The following is a 16,393-nucleotide window of genomic DNA, read 5'->3' as shown; positions in this document are numbered from 1 at the left end:
TGAGTGCAGTCAAGCCTTGGGCTCATGTATCTTCCCCTCTCCTCTCAGCTTCCATTATGGCTGCAAGGAGCTCAAAGAATTCTGTTTGCCTTTTTGACGAAAGCACCATTCAGCAGGAAACGCGAAGCCGTGCAAGGTGTGGATAGTCTTCATTATGGTTTGCTGAAACAAGCCAACTGCAGACAGTGGTTTATGAAGCTGGCTTGTTTCAATAAATCATAGTATGACCCCAGTTTATGATTCAGATGCAACACCAGACTGCTGTTAATCCGAAATGGAAGTGAATCCCTCTCCTCTCCTCCTCAGGCTGTGATGGAAGAGCAGGACAGTACAAAACCAGAGAGGGTGAAGCTGAGGCCCAGTGCCTTTGGAGGACGGGAGGGTGACGGTATTCACCGGCAGCTTCTCCCCCTGCCCTGCAACAGCCACTGTGAGCACCACCAGTGAGGTGACCAGGGGGGCACCCAGCCAGCAGCTGAGCCCAGGGCACGCGGGGAAGCACATCACAAGCTGCACCCCCCATTCTTGCACCCCTTGGGGAGTGGGACTTGGGTACTCCGGTCAGCCCTGGGGAGAAGGTGCCCAGGCAAAGGAGGGGCTTTGTTCATGCCATGGCTCCCCATGCAGCTGAGCGTCTCTGGGGGTCTCGGTGGTGGGACTGTGTGCCACTGAGTAGCACAAGAAAAAGCACTGCTGAGGCCGACACTCATTCCTATGTCTAACACAGCAATATCTTAAGTGCTGACACAATCAAGCAAACCATGGTTTAGAGTTACTTTCCTGCTCAATAATCTTGTCCCTGGATGCAATGGCCTCTGGAAGCAAGGGACTTAACTATGGGTTTTCTATTCAGACCACATACCAAACCATAACTTGTACAAACCACAGCTTGTTTTCCAGTTCTCCTTTGCCAGCCTATTGCATAGCATGGTTTGTGTCAAACAGTTCTACTTCCCTAAGCATGGTTTGCTGCAAGTTGGAACTTAATTCTGACAGCAAATTCTGCCTTTGAATAATTGTCTATTTCCTTCAGGTGCATTGCAGATGTCTGGACAAATTCATGCTATTTCCTGTCAACTGGATTCTGAACTCTTGATAACATAACAAAAATGCAGCTTACGCTATCTTTTATCCTGACCGCTCTGCTGCATGATATCTGTTTTCAAACAAAATTACCCTGGAATTTATGTCCATATTGCCCATATTTATACATTCTATAGATTTATATGTGGATCTTCAGATGTTATCCTTGAAGATAATAGAATGAGTAAATATGAAGCAGAACTGCCAGTAGTCTATTACTCACACTACTTTGGGGACTGGCAGGGGGTACTGTTTATCCACACATTGAGAGAGGATGAAAGATATTCTAGTCCTTAAGTGCTTTTCAATTATATGTCTCTGCTACTCTAATTGGACTGTGTAAAGCTGTTACCAGCAAATTAAATATCTTCTTTTTTTGCTATTCACATAAATCTTTGAAAAGCCATCAGTACAAATTCTTCATTTGAATCAATTCAAATACCTTCACTTTAAAAACAAATCATATACTTTTAGTGAAAAACTGAGGCCTTGTCATCCACTAACCCAGATATTGTAGGGAATGACTTCTATGCAATTATATTAATTTATTTCTATTATTCTCAACTGTGAAGTCTTTCCATTTTGAATCTGCTTACAAACCTATGTGAGGATTTAAGAATTGTCACAATGTGCTTTTTAAAAACACCAGGCCATTTTCATTCTTGCAGTTTTGAGCTTCTGGAAACTATAAGGTGCTTTGACTACTTCGTTCCAGCTGGGGCTGATTTCATAAAATCCTAATTTGTAGAGTTGGAAGGGAGCTTGAGGGTCACCTAGTCCAACCCTCTGCAATGCAGGAATCTCAACTAAGGCATCCATGATGATCTCCTCCCCGTCTAGGTCATCTAAGACTTACAACTTGGCAAGGGCACAAGCCAACGGGGGGAGAGTACCAAGGCTTTTGCCCTCCCCATCTCAGACGAGGGCAAGCAGCCAGCAGGAGTCAGGAAGCATTGCCAGAGTAGGAGAGGCAGCAGGAGACGGAGGGCAACCAGAAGGCAACTTCTTCCTCTCGCCCATCACTGAGATCGGTCATCCAACACCCCCCTCCCCAATCTCATTTCCCCAAGGCACATCATGGATACAATTTATGTAGACAATTTATCTCACCGCCAGGCCAGCATCAATCCACAATAGTCAGATCACAGAAGGCTCATTGTAAATAAGCCCACCACCCACTTAAGCAAAAAAACAAACAAACACCCTGTGATTTATTCTTTGGGCATTCTACCCCATCCAGGGTATAAACCATCTCTTCTCTACCCTGTTGCACACCCAGAGGATATAACTCTCAAAGGCATAAAACCTATGTATATCATGCATTCAGCCTCTTATACACCCCAAATTGTGTATGCTACATACAATAAACAATATATACAATATGTGTACCTAGGGGGTTGTTACTCTCAGTAACTACTGAGAGTGAGGGAATTTGTGCATTTGTACGTGCGGGTGAATGTGTGCAGCTGTAATTTAATGAGGCATGAATATATTTGTCGTTATAGTTCCCAATTCAGACTGCATTAAACCTAATGACTCATCAACAGGTTTTAAGTTAACCAAGCCAGACTTAGAACTGTAAGATTTTCCATCTCCAGCTTGCCTGTACAATGCACAAGATCTCAATATATGAAAGGAGTTGAACAGGTGTGTTTTCTGTTTACATGTCTATAAATGGCAAGACTGTATGGGCAATTTCAATATAAAATTCTGTTAACTGTGTGAATCAAGTAAACAGGTTTTCAATCTGTAAATCAGTAAATGGGAAAAGAGTGAGCCTTTAACAGATTTGTGAAAAAAGACAAAATGGAATTACAGTACTAATATCCTAAGTATTTTTACAAAACCCCAAACTTATTTTACCTAGACTTACATATCAATAAGAGACCTGATTTAAGAGAACTCGCCATGCTAGGATTCTTTTCTAAAACAAGAATTGTATAATGGTGGTTCCCTCACTGCGAGAAGTGAAGTTACAGGGAACCTGACAGAGGGCCTTCTTGGTAGTTACACCCTGTGGAATGCCCTCCCATCAGATGTCAAGGAGATAAATAATTACACAACCTTCTGTAGACATCTGAAGGCAGCCTTGCATTGAGAAGCTTTTAACGTGTGATGTTCTGTTGTGCTTTTGCATATTCTCTTGGAAGTTGCTCAGAGTGGCTGGGGCAACCCAAAATAAGCTGTACTTGTAGTTGTTATTGTAAAAAGGAACCTATCTATCTAGCTCACATCACTCAGCTATATTTCATGGGCAAACCAGTTAAATATCAAATTTTAAAGACCCAATTCTAGATATCTGAGGAAGGGGGGGGAATCAAACTCACAAAATTAGTTTGGAGAACCAAAGTAAATGAGGTATAGGTGGGCATCCTAGCATATTTCAATCTTCTTCCAGCAACCTCATTTGAACAAGCCCTTCACCTCAAATTCTCAAGCTACCACTAGTGACATGGGTATTCCGGGGGGGGGGGGAGTCCTGCGCAAATTAGGTAGTGTACATAGGGTAGTCACTCTGCATTGGAAAATTTGCCAGAGCTGCCATGACAGAACACAGGATGTGGCATAATTCACCACACACTCATAGAACATCACCACCAATGGATAACCCTATAAAGGAACCCTATAAAGGAAGACCACAAGCCAGACAGCAGACGACGTGGCCTGGGGCGAGATCATCCTGGCCTCATGTCTTCTTGGTTGACGAATGCAGGAGACAAGCCCACGATGCTCCTGATTCAGTCGGGGTGACTGGGGTAGTTTGGTGGGAGACCCTTACCTTTGCCTACTGATATACACACGTTAGGTAAAGGTAAAGGGACCCCTGACCATTAGGTCCAGTCGTGGCCAACTCTGGGGTTGCGGCGCTCATCTCGCTCTATAGGCCGAGGGAGCCGGCGTACAGCTTCCGGGTCATGTGGCCAGCATGACTAAGCCGCTTCTGGCAAACCAGAGCAGCACACGGAAACGCCGTTTACCTTCCCGCCAGAGCGGTATCTATTTATCTACTTGCACTTTGACGTACTTTCGAACTGCTAGGTTGGCAGGAGCAGGGACCGAGCAACGGGAGCTCACCCTGTCATGGGGATTCATTACATTTATTTAGCTACAGGTGGTCGTTTTAAATAGTTTTCCTTTAAAATCTATTATCAAACTGCCAAAATGTTTTGTTACTGTTATTGTTCTTACCCTAACTTGAGTCCTTCACATTGTTTAGGGTTGGCACTGGGGAGAGATGTGCTCTTGTGCCTTTTACAGCTGTGTGGAAGGCAGAAATTAAGCAGGACAAGACTTTTATTGCGGAGAAATACAATTACACAGAAAGCTTCACCTACTGTCAGTCTAAGCGTCAATACATCTTATTACCTGTTTGTGGGGTTCAATTTATTTTTGGGCCCTCCATTCCCATTTACAAAAGAGGGTACAAAATTGCATCTATTATTTATTTTTGGAACTGATTTGTCTGTGTGTTCTCTATGAATCTAATGCCTCTCAAGATATTGTCGCCAAACTTGGCACCGGGATTTCTGACACAGGAGCATGGATTTTCATCAACACTGGGCCACCTGCTGCCATTCTGAACCAAGATGGTGGACTGAAACATGAATTTGGTATGCCTTTGCCTGATTTTTGGTGTGACTGGTCCAAACTGCATTGATTTGGACACCTCTGAAGATACTGTTACCCCATTTGTTGTGATTTTGACAAATTTGGCATCGCAGGCCCAATCTGCACCAATATGGATGGTTCTGAAGATATTGTTGCCCAAGTCTGCATGAAGGTTAATGAGGTGGTCCCCATCTACTTTTGGATGCTAGATGCCATGTTGAATGAATATGGTGGACCACAATTAAACAGTAGCATCTCCCCCAATTGGGGTTGTGTCAAGCATTTCCTGGGTTAGGTTGGAGCCTTGGCATAGTGTGTGAGAGGACATAGCCCCAAACTCACAAAAACACTATCCATATAAAAACCCATTTCTTTGAATTCCTGGGCACAACCAGGCACTCCTAAGCAGTTGAACATAGTGTTTAAATCTTATGCAAATGTGTGTTTTTTGTAAGTGCAGCAGGAGACCCAGTCAACACACAGTTTATGAGGCCCAAACAATCTTGTTGGCACCTCTGGATGGACTGGGGGTCAGAATCAGTATAATGCAGCTTCCTATGCCTTTTAAGGTCAAACCCCAAAGCAAAAAAGGAAGACATCCAATGGTACAGTAAACAGCAGCAAGCAAAGATAAATAACCGGAATTTACAAAGGAAAAAGTGAGCACTACAAGACTGGCAAGATAATGAAAGAACAAGATCAACCTCACCACCACAGTCGTCAGGGAAAGCAGAATGTCAAAAAGAAATACCAAAAGAAAGAGCAGCAGGGGTAACTGTTTCAAAAGAAGATAACCAAGTTATCTTCTTTCTTTCCAGCAAAAAGAAACATGTTTTGAAATAAAAAGATCCTAAAAACTGCAGATTTATTGAACACCAAATGACAGTTCAAAGACCCCCTACAAGAAGATGCGATGCAGGAAAACCTACACGGAATAGAAATGAGAGTAGAATGAGAATTAAAAACTGAGTAGGGGGACTCTGATTAAGACAAAAATGTCACCAGGTTTTCAAAAGCAGCAAGCTGAAAAATGGAAGACAGCGGAGGAGAAACGAAAGAAAAGACAGCCCTTCAAACAAGAAAACTGAACAGAGCAAGAAACGCCAGTGCCAAAAACTGACAGTGACTGTACTCCCCACTGATGCCCCCCAACAGAAGAGGGTCAAGCAGGTTGGTTCCTGTATTATATGAGAAGCATCCCTGAAGGTAAGACGTGCTGCAGGTAAATCTTTAGCTCATCTTCACTGGTTCTTTATTTTCTAAAGAAACTCAATTTGGAGGAGCACTCTCCACTTAGCCGGAAAGTCTCTACTTACGTAATGTGGAAACTCTGTTGAACATTGAGATAGAAAAAGTAAATTGGGCAGATACATGATTCAAGTCTGAATACCAGCATAGTCTTCATATGTTTTCAAAGGATGGGGAAAAGAAAATGCAAAATACATTCTCATGGGACATCTGCCTTGAAGATGGAGATATTAGAGCAGGCTTCCTCAACCTCGGCCCACCAGATGTTTGGAGACTACAATTCCCAGCATCCCTGACCACTGGTCCTGCTAGCTAGGGATCATGGGAGTTGTAGGCCAAAAACATCTGGAGGGCTGAGGTTGAGGAAGCCTGTATTACAGTAACCACTGGTAAATATGTGCAGGACACCATTCTATGTTTCAAGTTAAAGCTCCTGCACCCATTTTCAAGGTCAGGAAAGATGTGGCACACATCCCAATTCAGCCCCTCTTTTTAAAATGGAGACATCAGAATTAATGATCCAGCACATTTAGGAACCTAATCTGCGTTTCAGTCTTAGATTCCCGTTTAACGACCACAAGCCGTTTCCATGAGGTTATAGAAAATGTTGAACAAATGAACCAAAATGAAAAGGTTGAAATATCAGAATGTAAGTTGGTGACCAAGGGCCATTCAACTTTTCAAGCCTGACCCTCTGGTTTCCAAGACGGTAAAGAAAGACGCAACACACTACTGTAAGAGTTTCCTTTGAGCACTGAGATATCCAGTTGAACAGCAAGGGCTCAAGGGCAGATGAGGCAAAAGATATCGCAATGTGGTAGCTGAAGCCTCTCAAAACACTGTCTTTTATTAGTCATTATTTTCATTGTCATTTGCAGAAGAAAGGCATACCAAAACAAATTACATGCTTCTGTAAAATCTGCTGCCTCACAGGAACAAATGGAGCATCAATTTATACAGCATGCTGCTATTCAATGTTTGTCAACAACATCAAAAGTGGATAAAAACATTCAGCGCAAAATTAAAAGCCACCTTGAATGAGAAAAACGAAGCATTATACAAGGGAAGGTATTGCTCCAGACAATATGCTTTTCAAACAGAAGACTGAGAGGAGTTAAACCAGCTCAATTCACTCAGATTTATAAATCCAATTTGAAATTTTAATTACTGTATAGCACTTTCAAATAAAGCAGACTAAATACTGTATTTTTTCAAGTAGCAAAAACATGTAGAGAATAATAAAACTGTTAACAACAAAAGCTGGGTACAAGTCTAGTTATGTAATACAATCTCCACAACTAACATTACATTGAGCATGTAGTGTCATTTCATGCATATTCTTAAGGTATTAATGGTTAATATAAGACAAATCTGAGTAGTTGCTGAGTGAGAATTGTTATCTTCTTCCCCATTACATATGAAAAGACAGGAGACCAAATTTCCACAAAGGTATTTCTCTTCGTTATACCTTCTGCCCCTCTTCTAAGACTAGTGAGTCGCTCTGAGACAGTCACATCCCACAAAGGGTAGCTCAGCCTGAGAATGCCAAACAGAAGCTTTCACCAAACGTGCAGTTATCAATAGGGGGTAAAAAAAACCCTAAATCTTGATGTCAAATAATGAGGTCATAATCTATGTTCAATGAAAGAACGCTAAAGCTGGATTTGGCAAGAGTTGTTGTTCAATTATTTTAGAAATGATATTAAAGACCCTGGTATTCTACCTAGCATGGAAAAAGGTTCCAAGATTCCCACATCCCTCCAGCAAAGAGGATTTATTGATTTTAAGTGAACCAGAGTCCAATGTCACCCAAGAAAGATCTTCAGAGAAGCTTCATGAAGACAAAATGGTTTTTTAAGGTGGGGTCCTTCACAAGCCTTCACTTATTTTCATTCATTTCTTTGCCTGTTTTGGTCTCCTACACTAAACATAAACCTTTTGCATTTCCCATACAATATTCCACAAACATACAATAAATCAATGAAGCCCCCCTTTTCATGTCACAATGAGATTTAGTACACACGGATTAGAATACTGTAAGGGAACAAAGTCCTTCCCTTCTTCATTCTAAACATTTTGCGAATGAACCAACACTGGAGAAGCTGGGGCCAATTAGGGTGCATTTTTTAAAGATTTTCCTTCAACCCTTGACCCACCCAGCCTTTGTATGAAGCTAACACCATTTACATACTAATTATGAATCTCCCTCTAGAGCTCCATACAGAGCTGTGATAAACACAGATGGTTCTAACCCTGCACTTGGACTCCATGACTCCGCAGCTGAAGACAGGAGGCCGGTAGGGAGGCTGCATTTGGGGAGGGAGCAGCCTGGATGTGGGGAGAAGAGGTGCAGCAACACCCTGAATAAAGGCTATTAGGGGGCCATTTTAGCTGGAGTAAAACTGAAACACAGAACTTTTTTGGGTGATCTAGATAGATAGATGGATAGAGAGACTACTTTGGCTTTGCACGAAAATGACTTGTTTTCCATGTTTCATCCATATCTGACAAGCAAGCACTTTACCTGTTGTTGCACTGGTAATTGCTGTACCACCTGGGTGGGCACGGCTGCTTGGCCAGCTACAGAAGTCTGTAAAGTCACTGTCGAACCTGTGTCCGAACCAGTCTCTGATGTCTGCATTGTCGTTTCTGCATGAAATTGAAAAATAAGCATGTTAAGGGTTGTGCTCTCTTTTAAAGACTGGCCACTTCAAGTGGCCACGTTCCCTTCATAATCCAGCAGCTCCCTCCTCTGGTGAGAACTTCACCACAGACTTGTGAGGAAGCTTATCAGACATGGAAGAAGAGAAAAGGTCCGACTATAGAGCAGTAACTGGTGAAGAAACAAAAGGGATGAATAATGGGAAAATGTAAAACAGGGACCCTCCCAAGGACACGTATTTGAACCTGGGATTTTTAACTTGTTCTTTAATGATCTAGTGTGATCTGGATACCAAACTGATGATACCAAATTGTTCAGAGTGGTTAAAACAAAAAGGGATTGCCAGGAGCTCCAAAAGGATCTCTCCAAATTGAGTGAATGTGCAGTAAAATGGCAAATGCAATTCAACGTCAGCAAATGTGAAGTGATGCACATTGGGCCAAAACAAAATGAATAATAATAATAATAATAATAATAATAATAATAATAATAATAGCAACCCTATACTCCACAAAAACATTCATGGGGTCTGAACTGGTAGTTAGTGACTGGGAGTAAGATCTTGGGTTTGTAATGGATAGCTCCATGAAGATATCAACCCAAAGTTTGCCAGCTGCGAAAAAGGTGAATTCCATATGAGGGATCATTAAGAAAGGAACTGAAAATAATACCGTTATATAAATATATGGCAATGCTGCACTTGGAGCGCTGCGTACACTGCTGGTCCCATCGCCTCAAAAAGGATATTGTAGAGCTCAAAATGGTTCAGAAAAGGGTAACAAAAATTATCAGAGGATTGGAGCAATTCCCCTGCGAGGAAAGGTTAGAACATTGGGGGGCTTTTGCGTTTAGATGTGTGTTGGGGGGGCGGCGTGGAGATGATACGAGGTATATCAAATTATGCATGGTGCGAAGAAAGCAGAGGTAAGCTTTTCTCCCCCTCTCATAACACGAGAATTTGGGGACATCCAACGAAGCTGAATGTTGGAAGCTTCAGGACAGACAAAAGAAAGAACTCCTTCATATAAGACACCGTTAAAGTATGGAACACACTCCCCATTCAGGACTCTTGCCCACCCCATCCCCCAGAAACAGCCCTTCTGTCTTGACAGGATTCAACCTCAATCTGCTAACCTCCATTCCTCCTTCAACTGCCTCCACTCACACAGGACCTTCACCACCTTCGCTGGTTCCAATTTAAAGAAGAGGTAGGGATCCTGGTGAACACACAGCCAACCCCCCCCCCCCCCGGTGATCTCTCCCAGTGGCTTCATATAGACATTGAACAGCATGGGGGAGAGGACAGAGCCCAGAGGCACTCCACAAGTGGGAGCCCAGGGGGCCGAACACTCGCCACCCAACACCATTTTCTGGACATGACCCAGGAGGAAGAAGCAAAACCGTTGCCTAACGGGGTTCCGAACTCCCCTAGATGGTCCAGAAGAATACCATGGTCTGTGGTATCACAGAAGCATTCATAGCTCAGCGTTTAAGAAATGTACAGTTGGGTGGCTCACAGGGGCACTCACGACTAAAAACTGAGACCAATATAAAAGTAAGGAGGAGTTTACAGGAATTCTTCACCTCACTCCCAGCCAAGGATGGCACATGGACAATAGGGATACAGGCATATTTCTCTAACTTGTACATTTTCAGCAAGAAAAATAAAAGTCATGAAATAAATGACTGAGTTTAATTAAGTAAATGACTGGTTGTAGCAACAAAAAAAAGTTACATTTTGAATAGTATTTTAACTGTTTGATTGTTTTGAAGGCTTCTTTAGTACATTAAAATACGAAACCATAAAACCTTCTTGCTATTTCAAATTAAAACACAAAATTTAACTCTAATAGCAACATGTACTTTCTGTTGTTTTGATGAACTGATCTTTTTTAAAGCGACAGATCCAGAAAAACATCAGTGGATGGGGATGGATGGAAAGTTCTTCTTCTTGGTAGCTACCTTAGCCTGGTAAAAAGCCTTTCCTAAGGATTCGGGGACCTGCTGAAAGGAGTGGGTTTTGTATAGGATGCTACAGAGGAGAGGGATTGCTAAAAATCAGGTTGAGGCAACTTTCATGAGTGCAAGGTGCCCAATTTTCAGCAAGTCCTCCTTTTCCTTAGCCCCTATGTTGCAGCCCACCTCATTCGGCAGGGTCACCATCTCTGGCCTCCAGAAGAGGCTGAGGAGGGGCTCAGGAACGTTAGCGGGGAGGGGCAGAAAGATAATCTTCTGGCATGACCCTTCAGTGGGTGTTTCTCTGGATCTAACATGGCTACCTTTATTTTTGTGTGTATCACAATGATTGTTAAAGGCATTCTGTGTGCTAGTAATACGGTGGTACCTCAGGTTAAGAACTTAATTCGTTCTGGAGGTCTGCTCTTAACCTGAAACTGTTCTTAACCTGAAGCAACACTTTAGCTAATGGGGCCTCCTTCTGCTGCTGCTGCACCGCCACATGATTTCTGTTCTCATCCTGAAGCAAAGTTCTTAACCCAAGGTAATATTTCTGGGTTAGCGGAGTCTGTAACCTGAAGTATCTGTAACCCGAGGTACCACTGTAGATGTGTTTGACTGTCACGAAAGTGGAGAATATCTATCTTTATCTATCTATCGTTATGGGCCACCCCAATCTCTGCCACGTGGTGCAAGATCCCAGGTGTCTTGGCACTGAACCAGGGTTGTGTTTCCTTCAGAAATTAGGCACAGTGGAGACTGCAGTGTCTATATGAAATATGGGTTTTTAACACATATTTTCACCTGAGCCTACTGTAGAGAGTAGGGCCTCTTGCTGCCGCTGCACGATTTCTGTTCTCATCCTGAAGCAAAGTTCTTAACCTGAGGTAATACTTCTAGGTTAGCAGAGTCTGTAACCTGAAGCGTATGTAACCTGAAGTGTATGTAACCCGAGTACCACTGTACTGCAGAAGACAGAACGCGGCATGCTCAATATTTTCCATATACCTGCTTGATCCATCAACGGATACCGAGATGTCGTGCTTCAAAGTAATTGTAGTATAGTACTTTTACAGTGTTCTTTTCAAGTGATTTGCTTATCACACAACAAAGGCAGTCAGATTAATCTCTTCTGAAAAGCTAAATAGCCCTCTGCTGCCTCATAAGAACACTGCCCCTATGGAAATGAACTGTATATGACGGAAGGAGAGACGGGCCCAACTTCCGTCTAGCCATCCTTGCCTAATGTGACTGTCAGGTGTGTCACCAACAACAGATGCTTGTTTGACAAAGGACCTTTTTATTCTGGCTAATTAAGCAGTTGGACACACCCGCCTGTTAACGGGTCTGCTTTGTACAACCAGCACTAGCTGAATCATGTGAATCTACAGATAAATAGGGCACATTTTGAAAGAAGCCTAATTAACCTCTAAGAGAGGGAAATAATATTGCAGTATCCCAGCTGCTGATTGTGACAAGATTAGCATTTCTTCAATTTAAGAAATAGTGTTTAGAACACAGCTTTTATTACAAAATTTATCTTCCCCCAATGTTCTTTGCAAAAGTTGTTCAGGGTTATTTAATACGCTCTAGATGCACAGTAGGGCTCCTTCTGTCTTCTGTGCTGCGCATACCAGAATGAATGGTTTAACAATCTGATCCATCAATTACCTAGCAAATCACACAGTGCAAATATGCCATCTTAATAGTAACTATTTTAAGCAAGCACTTTCATCAGCAACTAATTTGCTATTCTAAACACTACAGTTTGCAAAATCTTGTTACACTGCATCTACTTTCATGTCTACACAAAATGATGTCACACGTTCTTAATTCAGTACAATTCAGTACAAAAACATAAATGCCTGTAATTTACTTTCAAGACATCAGGCCATCTCCAAGTCCTCAAAACACTCCATCAACGGTGTCTCCGAAAATTTTTACGTATCACTTGCGAAGACAGGTGAATTAACTAAAGCCAGTGTACTGGAAGAAGCAAAGATCACCAGTGTTGAAGCAATGATTCTTCAGCCTCAACTTTGTTGGACTTGTCATGTTGTGCGGGTGCCTGATTATCGTCTTCCAAAGCAACTACTCTATTCCGAACTTAAAAATGGAAAGCGTAATGCTGGTGGGTCAACAAAAGAGGTTTAAAGACTTGTCTCAAGGCAAATCTAAAAAAGTGTAGTATAAACACTGACAGCTAGGAAGCACTGGCCTGCGAGTGCTCCAATTGGAGAACAGCCTTGACCAAAGGTGTCATGGGCTTTGAAGACGCTCAAACTCAGGACAAAAGGGAGAAATGTGCTAAGAGGAAGGCATGCTTGGCAAACCCTCACCGTGATCAACTCCCACTCGGAAACCCATGTCCCCACTGTGGAAGGATGTGTGGATCCAGAATTGGCCTCCACAGTCAAGTACGGACTTACTGTTAAGACAGTGTTCATGGAAGACAATCTTACTCGGCTACGAGGGATCACCAAATAATAATAATAATAATAATAATAATAATAATAATAATAATAATAATAATTTATTCCCTGCCCACCTGGCTGGGCTTCCCCAGCCACTCTGGGCGGCTTCCAACAAAGTATTAAAATACAGTAATCTGTTAAACATTAAAAGCTTCCCTAAAGAAGGTTGCTTTTCTTTTTTTCCTCCCAAGAAAAATATCTCTAGCTAGGAAGTGATCTTATAGAAGGGACTTTTAAAAATAACTTGCCTATGTAACTGTGAATGGCCAGATTTTCAGATGGTGGATTTGTTTCTGAACAGCATAATTCTTAAAAATTTTTAGCAGTGTCTTTGTGTGAGTGAGTGAGTGAGTGAGTGAGTGCATGCAAACGCACACACCCACACCCACACCCCAGTACAAAGCACTAAGTTCCTATTCTATAAAACAAATGAATTACTAAGATCAACAATAAAACCTTTATGAGAACTGGGGAAGTATTTTATAAATATGAAATAAATAAACTAAATGGCTTAGCATTTCATAGATGTATCAGAGAAACTGGTCAGTTGCCTGTCCTGGATGGGTTTCAGGTATGCAGCCTGGGAGTGCTTGTGGATCCAGGTCTGTCTCAGTAGCTAGATAATAACAATAATTTTATTATTTATATGAGTTCCCCCAGCCACTCCGGGCAATGGTGCCTTTTACCGGCTGTGCCTATCCTGAAAGCAATGGCCATTCCTGGACCAGGAGAGCTTGACCAGAGCAGTTCAGGCAGTCGTGATTTCAAGATTGGTTTACTGCAATGCACTCCGAGTGGGACTTCCCTTGGGTTTGACCCGGAAACAGCCCGGGTGCAGAACACGGCCTCAGGGTTGCTGACAGGAGGGACACCCAATGAGCACAGAACACCTTCGCTCAGAAATCTGCACTGAATCCTTTGGTTTCATTCACAAGAAACTTGTTAGACGTTTTTAAAGTAAATAAATAAACAAATACTTTTTTTCTTGCTGATTCAGAAAGGTCGTATTGCATACAGCGGTCAAAACAGATTCCTTAACCGTATTACTTGTATGGGAAACAAAATAGCTTTGACCATATCATTGCAGAACTGTTTTACACAATAAAATGAACAAGGGCTCTGAGACGTATTTTGTTTTATTAAATAATCAATAAAACTTAATTTTTAAGATATATCAGATGACACTGTAACATAAGAGGGTACAATTTTAACTATCCTCACAAATGTGTGAGTTATTTCAGGCTCAAAGAGACCTTAAACATGTACAAAATCAATAAAATTACTTCGAAATCTATTTTATAACCACAAAAAACACCCTCCTTATTTTTAAAACATAACAAATATATGGTTAGCCCATTCTACACAAACACACACAAAAGTATGATAGACGTGTTAGTTGTGGTTTGCGCACAATGGCTTATCAAACCTACCAGGAATGACAAAAATTCACTTTGAATGGTTGATGACCTTTTTCTGTGGCACTTAATACCATTTGTATGCCTTCTTTTGAAAGAGACCACAATCAGCTTTATTTTGATACCAAAATAAGCCCAATTGGTTGAAAAATAAGCGAAACGGGAGGTCTTTTCTAAACTGACGCAGAAATTGCATTAGCCTATATTGCGCGAATATTGGGGGGGGGGAATTAAAAAAAATTCTCCTGTGCCCAATTTTGGACCAAAAAATCCTTAAAAATTGATTTGAGGTTATCTCATCTTGGGACGTGGGTGGCGCTGTGGGTTAAACCACAGAGCCTAGGACTTGCCAATCAGAAGGTCAGGGTGAGCTCCCATTGCTCAGTCCCAGCTCCTGCCCACCTAGCAGTTCGAAAGCACATCAAAGTGCAAGTAGATAAATAGGTTCCGCTCCAGCGGGAAGGTAAACAGCATTTCCGTGCACTGCTCTGGTTCACCAGAAGCGGCTTAGTCCTGCTGGCCACATGACCCGTACGCTGTACGCCGGCTCCCTTGGCCAATAAAGCGAGATGAGCGCCGCAACCCCGGAGTCAGCCACGACTGAACCTAATGGTCAGGGGTCCCTTTACCTTTACGATAACTATCTACACATAATTTTTCTTGGGAGAAAATCTAAGTTGTCAGAGCACATGGCACCGGGTGATTTGGCGTGAAATGACCCCATAGCTCCCAAACTCAGCAGAACAAAGGAGGCTGAGAAGGGAGAGGGAATGGCCTGGTCTCAGCCTAGGGAGCTGGGCTAGGGGCGGGAGGAGGGGACCTCTTCCAGGTCCTTCTTACTGGCTCAGTGTACTGGGGCAAGCAACAGGGAACTGGTCAAGATGGGGGGGGCAGAAACTCAGCTAGCTATGTATTTTTATTGATTTTTATTGATTTAGGAGGGGGCAGCTGCCCCTCCCTGCCCCTCCCCCCCCCCCGGCTACACCCATGGGTTGTTCCCTTGTATAGTGGGGGAAAAATAAAGTTAAATACATCCACACACTTAGAAAACTTCATTAAAATTATGTTTTTAAATTGCAAAGATTTCCTTTAAATACTTGTGCTGAAGTTATTTTTAGAGTCAAAAAGGAGAATAGTAATTGTGTAGACTTTCCATAGTTATCCTTCTACAAAAAGAGATAGTAGTAATTAATACTGGCAATTAGTAATTGGCTGTGTACTGGTAACATGAGAAGCTGCCTGAATAACTCCTTCCAACAGAAAAGATATTTTGTACTCACTTGTCCTGCATAAGGTTATTTAAAATCCAGTTCTTTTAAAAATTGTTTTAAATGAGATGCTAACAGAGATCAAAATAAAGAACAATTAAACTACAGTGTATGCTAAAACACAAATTAGGTAATTCAGTATACAACAGAATCAGCAGAAACCACATTATTTAAATTATGACAAATCTATCCCACTTTCCTTCTGTCATGTAAACCAAGGTAGCATCCATGGGACCCCAAACTGTCTCCCATCCAGGCACTGATCAGACAACAACAGCCCTGCTTTGCTTCAGCAAGGCAGCAACTTTATGTCCCTTCCAACCAAGCCCAATAGAGAACGGTTTTATAATATTTTGAATTCCCCATCCTAGAAAAAAGGATCAAAATATTTCTTTTTACAGAATTGCTGTACAGACACAGATTTAGAATATTCTTTAATCCGCAAGCTTAATTTTTAAAAATTCTGATTATAAGAGAGAGAGAGACTTCATTTTTTAAAGGAAGGAGTAGCACAGCACTGATGAAAGGGGTACTAAAGCAGGAACAGGAAACCTGTAGCCCTCCAGGTGTAGCCCCTACTCACTGACTTAAGATACTCTTACTCTTCAATAAATGGTGGAGTGTTGGGGTTGGGATGGAGAGTATGCTTTACTGTATTATGTCACATTTAAAAAAGGA

At 42.0% G+C, this 16,393-nt stretch overlaps 1 protein-coding gene and 1 long non-coding RNA gene across 8 annotated transcripts in view; one reads left to right on the top strand and one right to left on the bottom strand.

Moving 5' to 3' along the window:
- Positions 1-16,393, top strand: part of LOC310753124 — a 163,967-nt gene that overhangs the window by 80,490 nt on the left and 67,084 nt on the right. The gene's annotated exons all lie outside the window — the stretch shown is intronic.
- Positions 1-16,393, bottom strand: part of RFX3 (regulatory factor X3) — a 108,464-nt gene that overhangs the window by 46,429 nt on the left and 45,642 nt on the right. For all 7 annotated transcript variants that reach the window (XM_083593218.1, XM_083593219.1, XM_083593222.1 and 4 more), the window contains exon 2: positions 8,465-8,589. In XM_083593218.1, the coding sequence (XP_083449344.1) occupies positions 8,465-8,581 (117 nt within the window). In that variant the 5' untranslated portion in view covers positions 8,582-8,589. The remainder of the gene's footprint in view (positions 1-8,464; positions 8,590-16,393) is intronic.

This window comes from Podarcis filfolensis (assembly GCF_964270895.1).
Source record: "Podarcis filfolensis genome assembly, chromosome: 17".
Classification (NCBI taxonomy): domain Eukaryota; kingdom Metazoa; phylum Chordata; class Lepidosauria; order Squamata; family Lacertidae; genus Podarcis; species Podarcis filfolensis.
The sequence above is the reverse complement of the archived record's forward strand: the minus strand, read 5'-3'. Positions and strand labels throughout refer to the sequence as shown.